General features: G+C 41.4%; 2 protein-coding genes and 2 long non-coding RNA genes across 6 annotated transcripts in view; 2 read left to right on the top strand and 2 right to left on the bottom strand.

Moving 5' to 3' along the window:
* LOC125712016 (myosin heavy chain, striated muscle-like) overlaps positions 1-17,707 on the bottom strand; it is a 36,374-nt gene extending 18,667 nt beyond the window's left edge. Inside the window, exons 1-3 of the mRNA XM_048981593.1 lie at positions 17,548-17,707; positions 17,145-17,406; positions 16,028-16,799 (exon numbers count right to left, since the gene is read on the bottom strand). Of these exons, the coding sequence (XP_048837550.1) occupies positions 16,028-16,666 (639 nt within the window). The 5' untranslated portion in view covers positions 16,667-16,799; positions 17,145-17,406; positions 17,548-17,707. The remainder of the gene's footprint in view (positions 1-16,027; positions 16,800-17,144; positions 17,407-17,547) is intronic.
* LOC125711864 (uncharacterized) lies at positions 1,810-7,917 on the top strand. 2 transcript variants are annotated; one of them, XR_007383126.1, is made up of 5 exons: positions 1,810-3,728; positions 6,347-6,438; positions 6,886-7,096; positions 7,245-7,348; positions 7,560-7,917. It is a non-coding gene; the product is annotated as an uncharacterized LOC125711864 (long non-coding RNA). The 2 variants fall into 2 exon arrangements; XR_007383125.1 differs by lacking the exon at positions 1,810-3,728 and having other exon boundaries at positions 4,017-6,438.
* Positions 8,371-11,782, bottom strand: LOC125711856 (uncharacterized). 2 transcript variants are annotated; one of them, XM_048981268.1, is made up of 4 exons: positions 11,035-11,782; positions 10,760-10,980; positions 9,742-9,826; positions 8,371-9,470 (listed from the first exon to the last, which is right to left on the bottom strand). In XM_048981268.1, the coding sequence occupies exons 1-3, from the start codon at positions 11,593-11,595 to the stop codon at positions 9,781-9,783; spliced, it is 828 nt and encodes a 275-aa protein (XP_048837225.1). In that variant the 5' UTR covers positions 11,596-11,782; the 3' UTR covers positions 8,371-9,470; positions 9,742-9,780. The 2 variants fall into 2 exon arrangements, with proteins under 2 accessions (XP_048837225.1, XP_048837224.1); XM_048981267.1 differs by having other exon boundaries at positions 10,760-11,782.
* Positions 13,515-14,600, top strand: LOC125711858 (uncharacterized). Its single transcript, XR_007383118.1, has 4 exons — positions 13,515-13,699; positions 13,779-13,888; positions 14,158-14,244; positions 14,460-14,600. It is a non-coding gene; the product is annotated as an uncharacterized LOC125711858 (long non-coding RNA).
* Positions 17,708-23,889: the final 6,182 nt, after the last annotated feature.

Here is a 23,889-nt window from a genome sequence, read left to right as displayed (position 1 = left end):
TACATGACTAATAATACTTTGAGAAGAAATATTTTGGCATTATTATTTTGCTATAATCATTGCTTCTTACAGTAAATTATTCTTGATGGCCCCCAGTCGGTAAGCCCATGTATGTAAATATGTGGGTAGGATGACGGTTAAAAACCCCCCCGATTCCCGTGCAGCATTTGATCACAGTTGATCGCATCCATGCTGGGAGGAGTCATCGCATCTTGGCAGAGTCGCTGCTGAAGCTGTGTGTCAGCTTATTCTCCAGGTCTCACTAGCTTTTGTGTGGCTCCCCACACTTCTGTCACAGTAGATAGTCCTGCCTGCCTGCAGCTTAATCAATGAAGCGGCTCTTTCCTTGCATCTAATTAATGTAGCAGCTATTTACTTGCGTCTGTCACAGAAGTTGATGCTCCCTTACATTAGATCTATTACAGTTTTTTATAAGGTGTTTCCTTTGCTTTTGTCAGCCCTAATTCCCAAGTTTCTTTTGCAGTTTTTCCTGATATCTCTGCCACAGCTTCAGCTGCATTTTTTGCAGCCTCTCCTACACTGTCTGCTCTGGCTGCAGCTTTGGCTCCTTCAACCTCCCTCCTCCCCAACCACCTACACCCACTATTCCTACTACTGCTCCTACACCTAATGCCGCAACTGCCTCAGCTTCTGCAGCTGCTGCCCCTAATGCCCCAGCTCACTCTCTCTCTTGCTTGTCTCCTGATCTGACTCCTCTGCTATAGCGTCTGCTATTACCTGGAGTGATTTATTTGTGTAATGACAGGGAGTCCTTATTCCCTGGCCTGCTATGTAGCTCAATGGGTTGTTTGAGCAGCTTAAAAGTTGACACCCTTCCAATCATGGAACAAGGCTGGACTTTGGACTGTCTCTCCTGTTTGATTTAAAGTTTTATTTTATCCTTTAGTTTTTGGTGAATCCTGCTTGTGTCTTGTTTTTTTCTGTGATAGCATAACATGGCACAGGCAAGGAAAAGAGTATAAAGTCCATAATCCTAGTATTTCGGTTTTGATTTATTTGTCAGGTGAAAGTCTTATGACCGTATATGTGTGTGAGTAATTTGGTGATTATTGGTGGCAGTTTTTTTACTGTAATCAAGTACCACTACAGACTGTTTTGGAAAGGGGGGGGGGGGTTAATTGACAGAGACTGCTACATTCACTCAATTGGAGATAATGAGACTGAGGTTTTAATGGGATGTCTGTCTTTTATCACATGTGTATCTTCCTGATCAGGATTGCGATGTTGATTGCTGTGTAGACTTTCTTATTGGTGCCGTGCTGTGATGAGCTGGAATGATTTATTGCTTTGAGAGCGTAACCTAACTTATTTCACGTGTGCTGTTTTATCAGACGCCCTCAGTGTGTGCGGGGGAATTGTGTGCTGCGAGGCATCCAACATGAGCCCATTGATTAATTTACTAATTGAATAATAAAGTATTGTTATTGCCTCAGTTTGCCTGATTTTGAGTGTAGTAATCTAACCTACTGGACAAGAGCAGGGTATAATTAAAGGCGGTTAACCTGTTGTTTACCGAGGTTAATATCGCCCTCTAGTGGCAAGGAAAATCTATTACAGTACATTAAGTCACGTCAAGCCTTTTCCTTACACAGCCTACAAAAGCCTAATGAATCATACACTACAGTTCCTGAGGATGTTTTGTAAGGACCAAGTATATAAATTACTGCTGAACTTTTTCACATACAGAGTAAAGTACTGTCATATGGCACAAGAGGCAGGCCAGATGACCACCTGCTCATTATAGATCTCCAGGTAAGAGGCACTCAAGGAGACGTCGCCATCCATCGATTGGGTTTGGTTGAGAAGATAAGACACCGACCTCTGCATCAAGCCATACATTCGAGGTTCTTGTCAGCTTCCTAGGAACTACGAATCAGACCTACGACCGTATGGCATTAAATTAGTGCCAAAAGTCGCGCGCATGAAAACCACGCTCGCGAGCAGAAAATCCATGCTCACTACGCACTCGCGATTGCACAGGACTCGCTCGGCGTTAAATTAGTGCCAAAAGTCGAACCACGCGCGTGTGTGCGCTCAAGTGCTGAAAACCCATCCCCTCTACGCTAAAGCTAAGTGATTTTTGATGAGGGACTTGAGATATAGTTGCAAGAGAAATTACTGGTGCGAACAGGATCTGCACTATCTGTATTAATTCAGTAAGGGCTTGAATGTATGCATTTCTTTTACAACTGTCTAATATAAATGGTAAAATCTTGAGGAGCACAAACATCTGACCAGAAGATTGCTTCAATTTGTTGTCATTTGATAACAACGTTGTGACAGTAATAGGACTTGGCTTGTCTTGGACATCATCTGCATATGAGTATCCTAGTGATGCACTATTGAATGTGTCAAGGTCAAGCTGCCCTGACAGCACAAGATGTTTCAACGCATTTTTTATTTCTAGTGGTGCTACTCCCGCTAGAACTATATCTAGAATTATATCCCGAGGAGTTAGTTTGATTAGGTGAAATGATGGAAAGTCTACCAATTTGTTTTTCCTGTTAACTCCATATGTGGTTTTCAAACGATTTCTTAAAAAATCAGAAGCCCTCTCAATTTCACTGCACTCTCTCATGTGCTTACTGTACGTATAACGTGTTAAACAGAGGGTTAAACAGTTATCTTTCATCCGTATACAGTATCAGCTGTAGGCCGCCGGGTCTAACAGAGAATAATGGATGTGACCCATCCTCTCTATGTGCTCGTGTCCTTGTAGCTGCTAAATACACTCATTATTAAAGCTATAAAGTTGTCTGCCTGCTATATTGGAATCTCCACTGAGTAAGTGTTTTTGATGGATTTTATTTAACTTTATTTGACTCTGGTCCTTAGATCTAATGTCATACTTCTTCACTTATATTGTTTGTGAAAAGGTTTACCACGGTCAAACAGAGCAGCCACTACATCATCATACATGAACAAGCACCTCACAAAACAAAAACATTTCATTTTCACAATTAATACTTTTGAATGGTAGGCCTAGTGTGTGGATCAGAGACAAGATCTTGACACCTCATTAACTATAATTTGTTCTGTGAACAGCTCAGATACCACCTTCTCAAAAGTCTTCTGCATAAAATAGAAATGGGATTCAGCGCGACTCCACTAAATTTGGATTACCTGGAGTTCCTTTGTCATCAGGAGCTGTATCTTCTGCAGGCCCCGTCTAATCACATTGAAGTACCTCCTGCTATCACCCTGGCTTTGCAGGAGCTCTTTGACCTTGCGAGGGCATATCTGGAATGTCCGGCCCCATGTGTCACACAGGAAGTCACTGCCACCAATGGACGACCCAAGATTTTGATTGAAGAACAACGTTTGAAAGAAATGTTCCCTACTCAACTTCCTGTGCCTTGCATAGCCACACTGATGGGTGTTTCAAGAAGAACAATATTAAGAAGAATGAAAGAGTATGAGCTCTGTGTTAGGGACACATATAATTCCATCAGTGATGAGGAACTTGACAATTTGGTTTCTTCTGTCAAGAATGATCTACCAAATGCAGGCTACAGAAAGGTCAGAGGGAGGCTGCAGTCAGTGGGCTACAGGGTTCGGTGGAGAAGAGTTGCAGCCTCCATGCATAGGGTTGATTCCATGGGCATCATATCAAGGTTGTCAAGTCTTGGCTGTGTTGTACCCAGAATGTACTCTGAACCAGGGCCCTTGTCTCTGGTACATGTGGACACAAACCACAAGTTGATGCGGTTTGTATTAACATCAAATTTATTTGAAGTTTGTTCATCTACAGCCCTGGGTGGATTGGTGTGAGGTGGTGGTGGGGCTTTGGAGAAGATTTCCTGCCGATCAACACTGGCAACTTGTATCTATGTGTTTTGGCGGTCTTGGGACTCAGAGATATTCAGTGACATGTAGATAGTTTACCAGTGTTTTTCAGCAGGAAATAGTTATTACTACAAATCGTCAACCCCCCCCCCCCTCCCAGATCACACAGAAACTGGATCTGGCTATAGTGGGAAAATCGTTTTTTTTTTTTTTTTATTTGTGAGAAATTGAAAGCCCCTAAATTGCTTTCAGCAAAGTAAACAAAACTTGGAAAAAAATATATGCTCATTCACCAACAGTTTCTAATCTGGGGTCTAAAGTGCTCAGGCTTGCTAGTGTATTTGGTTATTTGTCTATCCTAGCCTGTTGCAGTGTATATTTCCTGTGTATTTTGCATGTTAAATGTTTTGTTATGTCATTGCTTAATATTATCATGTAGTCTTCATGAACTTTTTTAACCCGACTTAATGGCTTTCTTCATCTTGGCCAGGGACTGCATTTTAAAAGTAGCCACTTGACTAAAATTGGCACATTTTCAGAAATGCCAGCAACAATACTGATAATGAACACCCCTCTAACTGACTCTCAGTTGGTTTAGAAAAAATACTTTTAAGAGAAAAGAAAGCCTTCCTTTGGTTTTGCATTTTTCTCTTTTTTGTTAGCTGTGCACAACATATCAGAAGGATTACTTAACACGCACAATGATGATTGCATATGTTCACAGTAAATTTTTGAAAAAGTTTTTATTTAAAAAAATATACAAGAAAAAATCTATCAAGGCAAAAGAAAGACAAGAAACCTTTGGAAAGTTCTCAAAGGGGATTCCTCTCTAACCCCTTTAAATGCATCTAGACATTGGCTGTGATTTCATTTCATTTAAAATATAAATAATATTTTATACTTTATAGACCGGGAGCCCAGAGAGGTCAGCCTAGCTGAAAAGCGAAGCTTTGGGAAGGTCAAGGGATAGCATCATGATACATGTTTCTACTTCCTGCAGGGACATAGGAATAGGGGTCATTCTATGGCCTTATTTTGGAAATAGCTAAGTGATTTCTTGTAAAAAGGGATTGAAATTTAACAAATCCTCATACTTAACAGGAAGCAGAGTACACTTGTCTAACCTAGCTGTTAACCCATATGATTGTGTTTACCCGTTAAGATCCTGATGAGGGGGCGGGCTAGTTTCATTCAGTTCGGATATCTATATCAGCTGATCTAGCTCAAATTTTGGTGTGTCTGTCAGGGTAACCCACCACAGGAACTGTCTGGCAATGTTCATTCATGATACCTAGGCTGATACTGAACAAATTCCAGCTAGTTTCATTCAGTTCGGATGTAAGCTGATTTAGCTCAGTTTTGGGTGTGGTCTTTTTGGGCATGTCTGGCAGGGGTAACCCACCACAGGAACTGTCTAGCAATGTTCATTCATGATACCTAGGCTGATACTGAACAAATTCCAGCTAGTTTCATTCAGTTCGGATGTAAGCTGATTTAGCTCAGTTTTGGGTGTGGTCTTTTTGGGCATGTCTGGCAGGGGTAACCCACCACAGAAACTGTCTGGCAATGTTCATTCATGATACCTAGGCTGATACTGAACAAATTCCAGCTAGTTTCATTCAGTTCGGATGTAAGCTGATTTAGCTCAGTTTTGGGTGTGGTCTTTTTGGGCATGTCTGGCAGGGGTAACCCACCACAGAAACTGTCTGGCAATGTTCATTCATGATACCTGGGTTGATACTGAACAAGTTCCAACTAGTTTCATTTGGTTCGGATATCAGCTGATCTAGCTCAATCTTTGCAGGGTAGTTACATAACTCTGCCAAGGGTACCCCACCACTAAAAATGTCTGGCGGTGCCTGTTTATAAGTCCTGATTGTATAAGGTACATTGAAGCACCATTTTCAAGAAGTACATTTTTGAGCTGACCTAGCTCAATAATTTGAATTAATTTCCACACCCCTCACAGCCACACCCACCACCACGGACCCGGCAGACATCCATTCTGATGAACTGTCATATGCCTCCAGCAAAATTACACTAAGGGAAATTGGTTCGCTTTTCAGCTAGGCTGACCCCTCTGGGCTCCCGGTCTATTATTGCTTCACAGATACAACATTGTGATATTTGGAGGAGTGGATGGTTTTTCAAGAAAGGTACCTGACTTAGTAATATCTTAGTAATTTCACATGCTGTGCACTGGCTATATAAACGTTGTGTACTCTGTAAAAACATTTAGAAGCTTTAGTAATAATCATCAATTTCAGCCCACTAATAACTTTGTAGTACATTTTGTCTTTCTGTACTTTAACTGGACATTTTCATGTTGTTATGCCCCAAGCTAACAGGAAAGCAACAGTAGAGGGCTGCACAACATGAGGAGGCAGAGGCTAATTATGTCAAAGGACTGAAAAGGAGGGCAAATTTAGCAATAACATACAAATAATCAACCAGCTACCCTCTTTCTTTGACCACTGTTCTCTTGTTACACACATACACCTTTGATGCCTTTTAATTGCTTTAAACTTTACTTTTGTAGATATTGTACTTGAATGTGGCCACAAACACCTGTGCATCAACTGCATTTCAGTTCTTCCTGGATGCAACGCAGCGACATGGCTTACCCTCAAGGTAGTGTGCTTTAGATTGTACACAGCTCTTCTAAAAGTCCTCTAAAAGTCTTGGCAATTTAGATCAGTAGGCTGGGGGAAAAAATCTATTTGCTCTATTCCAGCTTGAAAATACAAAAGTACATAAATCTGCCATTTACCTGTTCAGTTTCCTCAAAGCAAAATGCCATCAAAGATAAATTTATTGAAAAACTTTTTAGAAATATTGGCAACTCTACATCCATTACTTCATATACCTTCCCTTTGCCAGGACAATAGCAATATGGGAACATATTTTACACCATTCCACCTTACAGAAACTCATAGTCCTTGCTTGTTGCACCCCACATTTTTAGTTGTGACTGGGTCAGGGGACTTGAATGGCTATTGCATTTGTTTGCTTAAGTTTAACGCAAGAATTTTGATCACATTTACCAACACTAATATACATTTACATTTACATTTACAGGATTTGGCAGACGCCCTTAGCCAGAGCGACTTACATACAATATAACTTCTTTGAGGGTAGTGTTGATGTATCTAAGAGGTTACAGAGCCCGTGATTTCAGGGTAAGAGCTGACCAGGGAGTGGAGAATGTGGACATCGCCCGGTTTATGTTCACTGTCCGTGGCAATGATCAGAACAGCTTCATCTCAGGAAAAAGTGTGCACAACCAAAGGTATGATTCATATTTCTTTACTTCCATAGTGTATCCCTGATACTTTTTTTCATTTCATTTTATTTATTCCAATATACTGTATCTGTATGGAATCAGGTTTGTAAGGTTATTTAAATGCTGACTGATAACTTGGAAATATTCACTGAAGGCTGGAACCACCATTCACTACGTACTGAGGGAAACTGGAGTCCAGCACAGATCTGGGAGATTGCACAAATGCTAAACACTAATGTCCATTCTGAGAACCTTGCAGTAAGTGTTTTTTCTGGTGTGGTTGCTTCCAAATACAAAATATCAAAGTACACAGACTAAATGTGTGTTTCATAAGCAATGCTCCATGACGAGTTACCTTAAATGTACATGTAATAACCATATAATTGTTGATCTTGTGAGTAAACTGAAATATCCAGTATTGTTACCACATGAAAGCTATGATTCGTTATGTCTTCTGTTAAATTTATAGAACCTACAAGAGCCAGACATCGACTGGGAGACTGTTATTGACTATGATGGCCTTGACTCAGAAACGGGCGTTGTAGTGCCTGAATATGAGTGCCCTCTGACTGAGGAGATGAATGAAGTTCAAACTTTGGTTGATCCTACTGACCGAAACATTACTGATGAACATTTACATTTACAGTATTTGGCAGACACCCTTAGCCAGAGCGACTTACATAAGTGCTTTGAGACTCTGCGATGAATTTCCGATGCTAGCTCAATAAGGTCCCAAGCTACGAATACCATCTCTCTGAAAACGACGTTGAGTAGTGCAGAATTTTTTATTTATTTATTTTAAAAAAAAAAAACACACACCAGAAAAAGAGCCAAGTAAGAATACAGAAGTTCTACGTCAGGTATTTCTGAAAAAGGAATGTTTTGAGTCGTCGCTTGAAGACATTCAAGGATTCAGCTGTTCGGACATCTAGGGGGAGTTCATTCCACCAATTAGGTGCCAGGACAGACAAGAGCCGATGTGTGTCGTCCTTGTGCCTTGAGGGGAGGTGGGACCAGTCGGGCAGTGCTGGAGGATCGGAGAAATCGTGGTGCAGTGCGGGGTGTGATGAGGTCCTTTAGGTAGGATGGTGCCAGAGAATTTTTGGCTTTGTATGCGAGCATCAGTGTTTTGAATATGATGCGGGCAGCTACAGGAAGCCAGTGGAGGGAGGGTTAGGGTTAGAGTGGTGTGGGAGAACTTGGGAAGGTTGAAAACAAGACGAGCAGCTGCATTCTGAATCAGTTGGAGGGGACGGATGGCACTCAGTGGTAAACCCGCTAGAAGCGAGTTGCAGTACTCAAGGCGTGAGATGTCGAGGGACTGGACGAGTATCTGGGTAGCCTGAGTGGAAAGAAATGGACGTATCCTCCTGATGTTAAAGAGGAGAAACCGACAAGAGCGAGAAAGACTGGCGATATGTGAGGAAAATGACAACCGATCATCTAAACTGATCATCTAATCTGAACAGCTATACACTGTTTGCTATGAGCATATAAAACGACTGCAGGCACAAACTTAAAAACCTGCTCAGTTCACTCCCATTGGACTCCTCACAAACACACACTGCTCCGTTCAGGTCATCTCTTTAACTCATTCACACGCTAAGGAATTTTGTCTTATCAGACGAAGTCTGTTAACTTCTGTCTTTGAACATGTTGTCCTGTTTGAATTATTGTACACATCCTTTGTTTTACATTTTTATTTCATGGCACAATTATTCTGATAGACTGAAATCCTCAAAATGCTTCAGAATCCTTACAGAAAAAGTGTACATGAAAAACAACAGAAAAATTACTGAAAATGCATTGAAACTGTATATACTGCTTAACCATAATAAAGTGCTACTAAAAACTCCAAGGTTTTGTTTATGACATCGTACATCCTGTACTTAATATTATGCTCTAACTTTGCAATCAATTTCAGCTTCATTCGTAAATCTTTGTACTTGTCAAGTGTAATGTCTTTAGAATAGACCTGACCAATAAGACAAAAAGTGAGCCGGAACATTCAGTTCCTAACAGCGGCCAAATTCATAGCCATGGACAATCGCCTGTGAGATAATATTTTTGAATTCTATGTATGTACTCAGGTGTGTTATTGGGAATGTGACTGAGCATGAATATGCATTAACTACAGGATAGCATATGCTGTGATGTGTCCCATAATGCACCTGGCAGTCATGGTAAAATTCTATGACAATTCTGAAACCTTCCCTATCTGAATGACTTAGTGGGATATGATCCTGTCCTGTCAGCCACTGGCAGAACTTGCCTACAGTAATGTTCATGTTGTTGGTATGTCTTTCTGCCTTGATGACATCTTCATCCTCACTCTTGATCTCTTCAGGCATGTCTTCTCTGTTATTTTTACCCTCTTCTTCTGACAAAAGTAATTTTAAAAAATCATTGTTAGCAAAGTTTATTTTAAAGGATGATTAAAAGCATTGTCACTTGTCAATAAGATTTTACAATTCTCTTTGTTTGCTGTCCAATCATGAAGTGATATGATTGCTAAAATTCTAAAGAAATATAAATGCTTTCAAATACATTTCATTTGTATGTTTTCCAAAGTGAATCATGCAACAGAAATGCCATCAGAAAAGTTAGCATTCTCTACTGTTGTATGACATTAATGTATAGAAATCATTTACCCTCATCTTCCAAATCCTGTATGAACATCCATGACCCTTTCAATTCGGCCATTTTAGGGTAGTTCTCCTCAAGTTTTCTGGACAGCTGTAAAAGAAAAAACAGTGTATAACGTGTACATTATTTTTATTAGCAATCTGTCAAGGAAAATTTACTCCTATTTCTACCCACGCCAAAAAACATATGTTACAAACACGCCATCGTTGCATAAGAGTTCATTGCTTAGCAACCTACCTCTTGTGAATAATGGTTAATGCTAAATCATTAAAACTATTACCACTTTTTAAAATATTACATTTCAAATAAAAAGTCCACAGTAACTCAAGATAACAAGGACAGATCACCACTGACTGGTATGAAATAGCACTAATGCAATTATTAATTACACAGCTTCAACAATGCAAATGTTTTTAGTCAGAGAAAAGTGTAAATTAGTTTACATTGAGGTGAATGATAAAAGTAAACTCACAGAGTTTGATAACATCAAAAATATATCGAAATACACATCAACTTCAACAGTTTTTTCAAACTATTTAAACTCAGCATTTGCTCTTTCGGGCATGTTTGTTTGAATTCCGCCTGCTTTTCTTTTAAAACGACGCTAAAGTTTTTCTTAAAGATTTTGGTGCTTTCTTTTAAAATATGCCGTGGCGCTTGTGCCTACTCCTAACAACACATGGATCCGGCCAGACGGGTCCCCGCTGGACGTGTATCTTACATTCATCCCGTTATGTTTTATTCCTTAAACGTAATTAAAAATACAACATAAATACATGTAATGTATTTTCATTCTATTGAAGTTTAAAGGCAACCCCTATCACCCAAACCATATGGCCCCCTATAGGCAACACGTGTAATAGACATTTGGAATATTTCTGACATTTAACATCACCTACTCACATTCAATTGAAAACACCTGACTCTTCTTCGTTTTTAATGCTTTTATTTACAAGTATGTACATATAGACTATAAGTATTACTTAAATATGTTCTCATCCACTACTATCTTTCTCATCTTGCCTTGTACTCCTCCACCAATCCCTTGCACTCCTCCACCAATCCCTTGCACTCCTCCACCAATCCCTTGCACTCCTCCACCAATCCCTTGCACTCCTCCACCAATCCCTTGGACTCCTCTCCTCCACCATTGCCTTGCTCTCCTCCACTATTGCCTTGCACTTCTCCTTCATTTCCTTGCACTCCTCCACCATTGCCTGGCTCCCTTCCTCCTCCATCATTGCCTGGCTCCCTTCCTCCTCCACCACTGCCTGGCTCTCTTCCTCCTCCACCATTGCCTTGCTCGCCTCCACCATCGCCTTGCTCTCCTCCACCATCGCCTTGCTCTCCTCCACCATCGCCTTGCACTTCTCCTTCATTTCCTTGCACTCTTCCACCATTGCCTGGCTCTCTTCCTCCTCCTCCATTGCCTTGCTCTCCTCCACCATCGCCTTGCTCTCCTCCACCATCGCCTTGCACTTCTCCTTCATTTCCTTGCACTCTTCCACCATTGCCTGGCTCTCTTCCTCCTCCTCCATTGCCTTGCTCTCCTCCACCATTGCCTTGCTCGCCTCCACCATTGCCTTGCTCTCCTCCACCATTGCCTTGCTCTCCTCCACTATTGCCTTGCACTTCTCCTTCATTTCCTTGCACTCCTCCACCATTGCCTGGCTCCCTTCCTCTTCCACCACTGCCTGGCTCTCTTCCTCCTCCACCACTGCCTGGCTCTCCTCCTGCACTCCTGTCTTTTCCACTTTCGAACTCCTGCAGAGGAGTTTCATCTCCAAACTCACAGTGTGAGTTTTTGTCGGCCTCACATCACCTATAGGAAAAATCTTCCTTAGCCAGGATTTCTTCATCTTTCCTACTTCGTCCTTCCTTTTTCTTTCCTCCTTTGCTTTTGTAGCTTCCCCAGCGTCCTTTGGTACCACCGGCAGCCTAAAGAAGTCCAGAAACCACCACTTTATTAAGAGATGCGTCTTGTTCAGTGTCTGATTTGTTTTGAAGTCGTATTAGTGCCTGCAGCTCAGTTTATACCTTCCGAATGATAACATCAGAGTTGTCGCGGTAACATTATGTTCTAGAATTCTATTTGAAAAACTGTAGGTGCCATATTTGGTCAATGGTTCAATTTTTTTTTTTTTATTCTTTGCAGTTTTAATATGCTTTATTCAGCTCATATTCTGCAGCGTATATTGTATGAATTTCCATATTTACCTTAATTAGTTTACGCGCAGATAATATTCTGTACTTGCAAACAATGCAGAAACTTACCAAACATTGCCGGGCCGTTCCTGTGCTCACAGAGCGTAGTGAGCTTTGCTTTACTCAGGAGGAGGACAGGCTCACATTTTCTGACCGTGGCCATGCTGTGGTATATCGTGAAAGGTGCTGAATTTAGTGATGAGACCGTTAATACCCAGATTCTGGAGATTGCCTCCTCAAAGTGTGGCCCAGCGACTTCAAGCTGGGAATCGGGGCTTTATATATAAAAAATATGACATTTTCAAAATACACAGTAGCAGTTCTAACTAATTCTAGTTTTTGGTAACACTTTATTTGAGGGGGCACAAATAATATAGTATTATGCTATTACTGATGTATTAATTAACCACAATATACATCTCAGTTACACAAAGATCTCATTCATTAATGATGAACAAACATAAGACAAGTGAAATACTGATCTGATGTTTGCATCATTAATATATCGTGAGGCATCTCAGGCTGTTACTATATTTGTTACTGTGTTTGTTCAGTAACCGTTTGTGAGCTACTTAAGGAATTACTGAAGGTCAAATGCACAATATATGCTCATCTGTTCATCATAAAAAATCACGATGCATCATTTATCTCAAGTAGTGACTATATTTGTCCATGATTTGTACTTCAGTAGTAACTGACTTACTTCTAAGTAATTTGTGGCCCCCAAGTAAAGTGGGCCGACTGTCTTTGGGGAGGTGGCCATGACCTTATAAGAGTGTCATATTCCATTCCTGTTGGGTTTCTTATTAAACGTTAAATAAAGAGCAAATGAATCATAGTTAATACAAGCTTTAATTTACGGGCAGGTTTTACTTTATTGACAGTTTACACATGCCTCACTGTTATGCCTTCGTTTGCACAAGTCACGACCCAGTTTAGACTGGAAACCCGAACTGGGCTGTGCACGAGCAGATAAGTATCATTTCCGCTCACTACTGCTTCACGGCAGCTGGACGATTTCACAAATTGATTTATTGCAGTTTATTTAAACATAGGTTGTACTTAGCACTTATTTGAATTATTGTGGATATATGTGTTTTTAAATTACAAAGATTATTTTATTTAAAAATAGCATTTAGCACGATTTGGGTTATTACAGTTTAATAATAGTTTATAATTATGACATGTTATAATATATTTTTAAATTATTATAATCGTATATTTAAATAATTTGTACTAAAAAAAAAGTATGTGGTACATTGGGAGGAGCTTAAATTTGGCTCCGCTTATGACGTCATAAGCGGGAGGGGGAGCGTATCCCTTATTCTGATTGGTCGAGGGGTTATCTCCATATACCGTATATTGCCGATAGGGGGCCATATGGTTTGGGTGATAAGTTTTGCCGTTAAACTTTAATAGAATAAAAATACATTACATGTATTTATTTGTGTTAATTTTAATTATGTTTTTAAGAAATAATAAAACATATGGCAGGATGAATGCAAGCTAGCGCATACACGTCTAGCGGGGCCCATCTGGCCGCAGGCACGGGTTGTTAGGAGTAGGCACAAGCGCCACAGCGTATTTTAAAAGAATGTGGGGATCTGAACGGGCTGGTAGGAGTAGTTGCATGGCACTGGTAATTACACTATATTGGCAACCACTTGAGCCAGGTCATATGACCTACCAGGAAGTTATAAAAGGCTGCCAAGATGGAATCTCATTCTCTTGCTGCTATGTCTTACAACTGGACATGGGGTGGGTTCTTCTTCCCTGTGGGTAAGGAAAGGAGGAGAGGGTTTGTTTGAGAACTTGAATGTTTGTTTAATTTTACCAGGGTGACTGCTAGCAGCATGTAACTCTTCATGGAGGACGCGGAGGCGACTGCAATTTTATCATTTGACGTGATCCCCTACGGGCTGCTGGGCTACAGACATTGAGGCTCTGGTAACTTGGGTTATACTGTGACATATAAAAGGGTCTATGTTTCTTTGTTGATTGTTTCTTTGTACCTGTAGCATTGGAACGCTTCCTCTTGGTGTCGCTGTGCTGCGAGGGCATTAAGCATTCCTGCAAAGGACCAGACTAGCCACTGTTTTAGGTTTATTTGATAGGCTTTTGGTTTTGTTTTATTAGTGCCCTGGTTGTTGCTATGGGCTAAGTTGTAAGTGTCCATCCATCCATCATCTTCCGCTTAATCCGGGGTTGGGTCGCAGGGGCAGCAGTCTCAGCAGGGAGGCCCAGACTTCCCTCTCCCCGGCCACTTCATCCAGCTCCTCTGGGGGGATCCCGATGCGTTAGTTGTAAGTGTAATTTTAGTATTGTATTTTGGGCGGTGGACATCAGCCGCTACCCTCCTCTTATGTTTGTACATGGGATCTTTCTGTACAAGGCTGGATCCGCACAGGCTTTTGCTCTCTGCTGTTGGGGTGCCACACTGAGCGGACACTGTACTGTTGTGTGTAGTGTTTGTCGTGTTGCATGCTTAGTGGTGTTTTGCTGTTTTCTTTGTCACCAGGGGCCTCCTGAGCCGAGAGCTGGCCGTGCTGACCTGACCTTACTATCTGGAGGATAGTCAGCCGCCCGCCCCCCCCCAGCAACCTTCTTTGTCTAATTGATTTTAGATATTTGTAATAAAGTGGATTGGATTTTATTTTTACATGCCTCTTTGTTATTGTCCCTTTGCGTGGGGTTCGAACTTGGCCACGTTACAGAAGGAACATTAGGGGTTCCTCCTGCCCTTAACAGGAGGTAGCGTAATCAGAGCAGTGTGGGTATTCTGTGCTTTGGGCACCACAAGAAAGCACCGAAATGTTTTAAAGAAACTTTAGCGTTATTTTAAAAGAAAAGGAAAAAGAATCAAGGAATAACCCAGTTAATTCTTGTTTAAATAAATTAACGCAAGAGAGTCGGCTCTTTAAAGAAAATACTGTGGCTCTACGCGCATGCGCTACATGAGAGCGAGCCAGAGAGGAGAGCGCATGCGCTCTTTTAAACAAGAATTAACCGCGTTATTCCTTGATTCTTGTTGAAATGCTTAGAGCGTTTTACTTTATTATTCACATTGGCAGAAAAGTGCTTCATTACGTAAACTATAACATAACGTTTTTTATTTGAAATAGGCGCTCTGCTGGTGTCGCCATTTTGAAACGGGCTGGCCACTTCGGTCTCAAACAGACCTGCCTATTTTGGGCGAGCTCTGGGACTCGCTCATTTCGCCTTTTGGCCTATTCTGAAAGTTTGCTGTTAAAATGCTTTATTCAACCTAACACTGGTAAATACCGCTAAAGTTTTTCTTCTAATTCTTTAAGCATGTTGATTAAATGTAACGAGTTTAAGTGCTTTCTTTTAAAACGACGTGCTGTATGTTAGTTGGTTTCACTTGTGCTTGTTTGAACTCAGCATTTGCTCTTTCTTTCGGGCATGTTTGTACTTGTTTGAATTCCGCCTGCTTTTATTTTAAAACGACGCTAAAGTTTTTCTTAAACATTTTGGTTCTTTCTTTTAAAATACGGCGTGGCGCTTGGGCCTACCCCTAACACATGGCTGCGGCCGGACGGGTCCCCGCTGAACGTGTATCTATCATTCATCCCGTTATGTTTTATTCCTTAAACGTAATTAAAAATACAACATAATTACATGTAATGTATTTTCATTCTATTAAAGTTTAAAGGCAACCCCTATCACCCAAACCATATGGCCCCCTATCGGCAACACGTGTAATAGACATTTGGAATATTCCTGATATTTAACATCACCTACTCGCATTCAATTGAAAACACCTGACTCTTCTTCGTTTTTAATGCTTTATTTACAAATATTTACATCTTGCATCATCTGCCTTGCTTTGTACTGCTCCACCATTGCCTTGTACACCTCCACCATTGCCATGTACTTCTCCACCATTGCTTTGCTCTCCTCCACCTTTTCGTTGTACTCCTCCACCGTTGCCTTGTACTCCTCCACTGTTGCTTTGTTGTACTCCACCGTTACTTTGCACTCCTCCACCGTTGCATTGCACTCCTCCACCAATCCCTTGAACTTGCACTCCTCCTCCAATCCCTTGCACTTGCACTCCTCCATTGCCTTGCACTCCTGCTCTATTGCCTTGCACTCCTGCTCTATTGCCTTGCACTCCTCCTCCATTGCCTTGCTGTCCTCCACCATTGCCTTGCACTCCTCCATTGCCTTGCACTCCTCCTCCTCCATTGCCTTGCACTTCTCCTCCATTGCCTTGCACTCCTCCATCACCACTGCCTGGCTCTCCTCCTCCACCATCACTACTGCCTGGCTCTCCTCCTCCATCACCACCACTGCCTGGTTCTCCTCCTTCATCACCACCACTGCCTGGTTCTCCTCCTCCATCACCACCACTGCCAGGTTCTCCTCCATCACCACCACTGCCTGGTTCTCCTCCTCCATCACCAGCACTGCCTGGTTCTCCTCCTCCATCACCAGCACTGCCAGGTTCTCCTCCTCCATCACCAGCACTGCCAGGTTCTCCTCCTCCATCACCACCACTGCCAGGTTCTCCTCCTCCATCACCACCACTGCCTGGCTCTCCTCCTCCATCACCACCACTGCCTGGCTCTCCTCCTCCACCACCACTGCCTGGCTGTCCTCCACCTCCTCCACCACCACTGCCTGGCTGTCCTCCACCTCCTCCACCACCACTGCCTGGCTGTCCTCCACCTCCTCCACCACCACTGCCTGGCTCTCCTCCATTGCCTTTTTTCCTTTCCCTTTTTTTGCAAAAAACCTCCTTAGCCAGGATTTCTTTTTCTTTCCTCTGTCCTTCCTTTTTCTTTCCTCCTTTCTTTCTGTACCTTCCCCAGCGTCGTTTGGTACCGCTGGCGGCCTAATACAGTTAAGAAAACACCAATTCATATTGAGATTATATTAAGAGATGCGTCTTGTTCAGTGTCTGATTTGTTTTGAAGTCGTATTAGTGCCTGCAGCTCAGTTTATACCTTCCGAATGATGACATCAGAGTTGTCGCGGTAACATTATGTTCTAGAATTCTATTTGAAAAACTGTAGGTGCCATATTTGGTCAGTGGTTAAATTTTTTTTAATTCTTTGCATTTTTAATATGCTTTATTCAGCTCATATTCTGCAGCATATATTGTATGAATTTCCATATTTACCTTAATTAGTTTACGCGCAGATAATATTCTGTATTTGCAAACAATGCAGAAACCTACCAAACATTGCTGGGCCGTTCCTGTGCTCACAGAGCGTAGTGAGCTTTACTGTACTCAGGAGGAGGACAGGCTCAAATTTTCTGACCGTGGCCATGCTGTGCTATATCGTGAAAGGTGCTGAATTCTTCTCCATATATTTGTTAACCTGGTAAAACTGTACTGGAAAACACTTGACTGGATTGCGCCTTCTTTTCAAGTGATTAAAAGCAGAATTTTGTCTCTTTTTCCCTGTCATTTTTTCCCAAACAGTCCTGGGGAGGATCTATAAAAGAGTAAAATAAGACATGAGAAAGTGTAACAGTAGTGTAATGTAAGTAATGTAAAGCACTACATATAAGATTGACATTGAAATAATCATAACAATTCAAATCAGCACATACTCTATTGGCTGGATATGACAAACCTTGCCATGTTCTGCTCTAGTTTGTTATTCTGCTATAGAACTCCTTGTCCACCAGTGTGCTCCTGGTTTGCAGAATCTCATTATCATTTCAAACACAAAAAACTACAAATTTGCCATTGTTACAAGGACTACCCTCTGAATAATCAATTACATAAAATGTTGATCCATCATCAACATATGCTGTTTTTTATAGCTCCTACTGACAGCACTGTTGCTTTAATATAGTGTCATGAAATACATTACAATTAAATTAGTTAAGAAATAACAGATTGCGTATATACAAGGCGATAACAACAACCCTCACTGTCTCTAGGTGCTGGTTCAGACAGGGCATTCTGCAGCAGGGACACCACCTGACGTGCAGCATCCTGCAAATCTCACTATCACAACAGCCCACATAACAGAATAACATTAGTGTATGATTCAGTAGGGCTAGTCCAGGTCTGGAAAGTAGTTGGGCCACATTTTCAAACCAAGAAATTTAGCTGGGCCAGACATTTTCAGCGGCCCAGTAAGCAGCAGGTAATGGCATTTTAAACAAACACAAATCAAGGTACATTATTTTAAAAAGCTACAACTGAACAGAATCTGAGAGCAATATTTTTTTCCCCTTCTGAAATAAGAAAAATATTTTAGTCGAATCTGACCTAGACACATCTCAAAGTGCATAAAAAGAAAAAAAGTGCACAGTATTAGCAATAACATTTGTTTCTTTTTTAAATAAAATGCATATTTTGGTCATATATGACACAGGCACATCACAAAAGTGCACTAAACAGAATGAAAAAGAACTATCAATGCATTGATCCATTAGATGGATCAGGTATCAGCCATACTAATAGGTCAGGCTTATATGGATCAAGAAGCTTGGAACAAAGTCATTCCTGTACAAATACTGTTTAAATAATTTGCTTATAGTAATCAAGTAGTCCACAGCGTTCATTTTGGGTATTTCTACACAGGACAACATACGGAAAAAACTAACACTAGTTTTAAAAAAAACTTTACTTTGATAACCTGCTTTGCAGTTACCCGTGTGATTCTGGCTAGATACCTGAGGCTAACGGTCCGTGCACAGAAAACATGGCTGGAAAAAAAGACATTTTCAATCAATGACAAATATATACTAATCAAAGCTTATAATTAACTGCCAAAGACGAGCCAACGAGATGCAACAGTGAAAGTACAATAAGCGTATCTGAATTCCCCACAGTACTACAAATTACAGTACTGTAATTCGAAAAGCGTTTGAAACAGTTGTACTGCATTTTGAAAGTAAGTAAAAGTTAGTATTCTACTTTTATTGCGCTATATTCATGTTATATATACATATATATATATATATATATATATACATATATATATATACATACATATACATACACATATACAGTGGGGCAAAAAAGTATTTGGTCAGCCACCGATTGTGCAAGTTCTCCCACTGAAAATGATGGCAGAGGTCAGTAATTTTCATCATAGGTACACTTCAACTGTGAGAGACAGAATGTGAAAAAAAAATCCATGAATTCACATGGTAGGATTTTTAAAGAATTTATTTGTAAATTAGGATGGAAAATTAGTATTTGGTCAATTCAAACAAGGAAAATCTCTGGCTCTCACAGACCTGAAGCTTTTCTGTCCTCCACTCGTTACCTGTCTTAATGGCACCTGTTCGAACTCATTATCTGTATAAAAGACACCTGTCCACAGCCTCAAACAGTCAGACTCCAAACTCCACTATGGCCAAGACCAAAGAGCTTTCGAAGGACACCAGAAAAAGAATTGTAGACCTGCACTAGACTGGGAAGAGTGAATCTACAATAGGCAAGCAGCTTGGTGTGAAAAAATCAACTGTGGGAGCAATTATCAGAAAATGGAAGACATACAAGACCACTGATAATCTCCCTCGATCTGGGGCTCCACGCAAGATCTCATCCCGTGGGGTCAAAATGATCATGAGAACGGTGAGCAAAAATCCCAGAACCACACGGGGGGACCTGGTGAATGACCTGCAGAGAGCTGGGACCAAAGTAACAAAGGTCACCATCAGTAACACACTACAACGGCAGGGAATCAAATCCTGCAGTGCCAGACGTGTTCCGCTGCTGAAGCCAGTGCATGTCCAGGCCCGTCTGAAGTTTGCCAGAGAGCACATGGATGATACAGCAGAGGATTGGGAGAATGTCATGTGGTCAGATGAAACCAAAGTAGAACTTTTTGGTCTAAACTCAACTCGTCGTGTTTGGAGGAAGAAGAATACTGAGTTGCATCCCAAGAACACCATACCTACTGTGAAGCATGGGGGGGGAAACATCATGCTTTGGGGCTGTTTTTCTGCTAAGGGGACAGGACGACTGATCCGTGTTAAGGAAAGAATGAATGGGGCCATGTATCGTGAGATCTTGAGCCAAAACCTCCTTCCATCAGTGAGAGCTTTGAAGATGAAACGTGGCTGGGTCTTCCAACATGACAATGATCCCAAACACACTGCCCGGGCAACAAAGGAGTGGCTCTGTAAGAAGCATTTGAAAGTCCTGGAGTGGCCTAGCCAGTCTCCAGACCTCAACCCCATAGAAAATCTGTGGAGGGAGTTGAAAGTCCGTGTTGCTCGGCGACAGCCCCAAAACATCACTGCTCTCGAGAAGATCTGCATGGAGGAATGGGCCAAAATACCAGCTACTGTGTGTGCAAACCTGGTAAAGACCTATAGTAATCGTTTGACCTCTGTTATTGCCAACAAAGGTTATGTTACAAAGTATTGAGTTGAATTTTTGTTATTGACCAAATACTTATTTTCCACCCTAATTTACAAATAAATTCTTTAAAAATCCTACCATGTGAATTCATGGATTTTTTTTTCACATTCTGTCTCTCACAGTTGAAGTGTACCTATGATGAAAATTACTGACCTCTGCCATCATTTTCAGTGGGAGAACTTGCACAATCGGTGGCTGACCAAATACTTTTTTGCCCCACTGTATATACATACATATATATATATATATATACACACATATATATACACACATATATACACACACATATATATATACATATACACACATATATATACACACACATATATATATATATATATATATATATATACATATACACCACATATATATACACACACACATATATATATATATACATATATATATACACACACACATATATATATATATATATACACACACACACATATATATATATATATATATATATATACATAAACATAAACAATGTCTATTGGATGGTAAACTGCCAGACATAAAGAAAAAGGAAAATCGGTTATGATCTTCATCCGTTTATACTGTAGTGATCCATTTCACCCACATAGGCGTGATCACCATTTGCGGTTTCCACATTATTGTCTAGGTGACTGTTAAATATAACTCTGCTTTCTCCGGCATCTTCCTGATTTTGCCGCCAACAAGGAGCTCACAGGGTGGAGACTAAGGGTGTTAGACCAATCAAAGAAGCGGAGTCATTAGCAACTGTTCCCGCCTCCAAGGTGTCAAAATTCTTCCTGTCGAGCGAACGAGTGCAGTGCAATCGCGAGCGCGTAGTGAGCATGGATTTTCTACTCGCGAGCGTGATTTTTATGCGCGCGACTTTTGGCACTAATTTAACGCCATACGTACGATTGGGTCTCCGTAACAACAGCTTGATTACTTTTGAATCGCATGTACTTCTTTTCTCCAACTTCTTTCAAGCGCGGTTGTTTTTTGAATAGCTTGCAACAAAATGGAGAAGAACAAGATGAAAGTGCCCAAGATTGAAATAAAAATAAAGATAAAAGTGAAAGTAATAGCCGAGGAAGGAGATACGGAGAAGCCCCGTTCTACACAGAGGACGTGCTACTTGCAGAAGGTAAAGCCCTAGATTAAGAGACTTTATTAGAACACTTGAGTTAGAGTATAAAATGTGCTATATTATGGTGAATTGAAGAGACCGTCCCAGAGTAATAAGGAAGGGGGCGGAGTTCGACTTGATGCGGGCAAATTAATTATTGGGTTCACCTGTGGTAAGCGGTGGAGGGACACACAGCTGAGTGAGGTGATAAGAGGGAAACGTCTGTGACAGCGGGAGTGATCGAATGGCGCCGGTCGCGGTCAGTAGGATCGCCGCCGGTGAAGATAGTTAGTGGGGGAAATGTAGTTTTATGCCTTGTGGATTCATTAGTGCGACACTGTTGCCGGCGTGTCGGGCCATTTTTATTGTGGGGAGGATTTGGTTCACAGCCGTGCTTTGTGGACTCTGGCAAAACTCTGCGTGTTTAGCTGACCAGACCCCGTGGGTGGCTCTCGTTGAAGATGGGGAAGTGCCTTTTTTAAAGTTGTGTGTGTGTGTGTGTGTGTGTGTGTGTGTGTGTGTGTGTGTGTTTAGGAGGGTTAGCTGGGCTCGTGCAATATAGCGTGCTAAGGGATGGGGGCTGAACGGAATCGTATACGCTGCCGCTTGGGGGGGTGTTTTTGCATACACCAGAGTGTGGATTGGGACTGTTCCTGGCTGCTGCTGATTATTTACTGAGTTGCTGTGTTGCACACTCCAGTTGGTGGGTAAACTGTGGGGAAGGAGGCTAGGATAGCTAAAGGATATACCTCTAATACCCTTTCCTTGTCCCACAGCCCCAGCCTGTAACACAAACAAATGACTTCGGCCAGAGGATTCATCCTTGCACAGGGAGGACCAGGCCACCCCCCCAGGAGGAATCGGGCGGCTTCCGGATGAGGTCCCGTTTGGAATACCTGGAGCGCAAGAAGCAAGAAATGGAGCGCAACGGCACACTTATTCGGCGACCGAAGAGAGACCAGCCTCGGCCATCCATCGAACAGCTCTTGACCCCGATCGATGGACTTGTGGGTTATGGCTGAGGACGGAGGATTAATAGGGATATATTTTAAGTGTTAGTATTGCGTTAAGATTAGGCTTAAGAATAAAACATGTACTTAATATTAAACTGTGTCTTTGTCTCTTCAGTGTTGTGTCTGTCTTGGTTTGAAAATCCTTGCATCGTTAATGTGTTTTGCACTCTCCTGAACATCAATGAGCAAAGACAGAGGAAGGGGAGGAAGTAAGACTAAAAAGTGTTGCCTTATTTTAAGTCATATCAGCTTTACTACCACCTATGAGTCAATGGCTGCCAATGTTTGTGTTGAAAGTTTCTGTAAGTTTAACTCTGGTATATTACTGAAGAACGCGCTGCCTGCTGTCATTGGGCTAACGTATAAGCCACTCTTCTGGTAAGTACCAGGTAAAGTTGTCATTTAAAGTAATGCTAACGTGCACTGTCAGTTAGCAATTGTTTCGCTATATCACATTACATCCTTTATAGTTGTAGTACGGTGCATTCTGAATGCATCCTAACTAGCCAGCTAGCTCATGTGAACATGAAGCAGCACCGCCTTCCAGCTTGGGAATTCCCACCCCGGTCCGTGGCCAGTGTTCCATGGAGGGGTTGGTTGCATATGATCCCTTCAGGTTCATGAGTTGTGTTCAGATGTGAAAAGATAACTATCAAATTCAATGTTTATGTCCTATTATACAAGATAAGACTAAAACAATTTGCCGTGCATACGGACGCCATGCAGCCAGAGCAAGATCAAGATGGTGTGAGTGTGGAGAAACACAAATGTGACAATATTTGAGGGATGAATGGGAAGGAGGGATATATAAGGAGAGGTTCCTCGGAGCGCCGAGATGTGATTAGCTGTAATAAATCTGGAATATGGCTCTATGATACAGTTTTTGATAACGCCAGCATTTGTTTTTAGGCAAAAGCAGCAAGCCGATCAGAACCGGCCAGATTTGATGTTCCAGCTTTTTTTGAAAGACAAAACAAAATTAAAAAGTGCTGAAGTTTGAATCACTGTGTTTATTTCAGTTATTGATGTTGATAAGATTGGTTTCCTCATACAAATACAACACACATGATGTTTACTTGAAATGACTGAAAAGTGATACCAGGACCAGGGGCTCAATAAGCTGTTCAGTAATAAGGTGGATTGTGCTCAGGATAGAAGCTGCACTTTGTGTTGAAGAAAAGTATAGATTTTCATTTGACAAAATATTGTAATATTATATGACATTAATTACATGACTAATAATATTTTGTGAAGAAATATTTTACCAGTATTATTTTGCTATAATCATTGCTTCTTACAGTAAATTATTCTTGATGGCCCCCAGTCGGTAGCCCATGTATGTAAATATGTGGGTAGGATGACCGTTAAAACCCCCCCTGATTCCCGTGCAGCATTTGATCACAGTTGATCGCATTCATGCTGGGAGGAGTCATCGCATCTTAGCAGAGTCGCTGCTGAAGCTGTGTGTCAG

Source organism: Brienomyrus brachyistius, chromosome 17 (assembly GCF_023856365.1).
Source record: "Brienomyrus brachyistius isolate T26 chromosome 17, BBRACH_0.4, whole genome shotgun sequence".
Taxonomy (NCBI): domain Eukaryota; kingdom Metazoa; phylum Chordata; class Actinopteri; order Osteoglossiformes; family Mormyridae; genus Brienomyrus; species Brienomyrus brachyistius.
Note: the sequence above shows the minus strand (reverse complement) of the source record. Positions and strands in the feature narration are given on the sequence as shown.

Bases quoted from the DNA above. Each gene is read 5' to 3' on its own strand.
- LOC125711856 (XM_048981267.1), bottom strand. From the start codon at position 11,595: ATGAAGAAATCCTGGCTAAGGAAGATTTTTCCTATAGGTGATGTGAGG. The intron at 9,827-10,759 runs GCAAGATGAGAA...TTTCTTTTACAG, and splicing joins GATTGGTGGAGGAGTACAAG to CTGTCCAGAAAACTTGAGGA.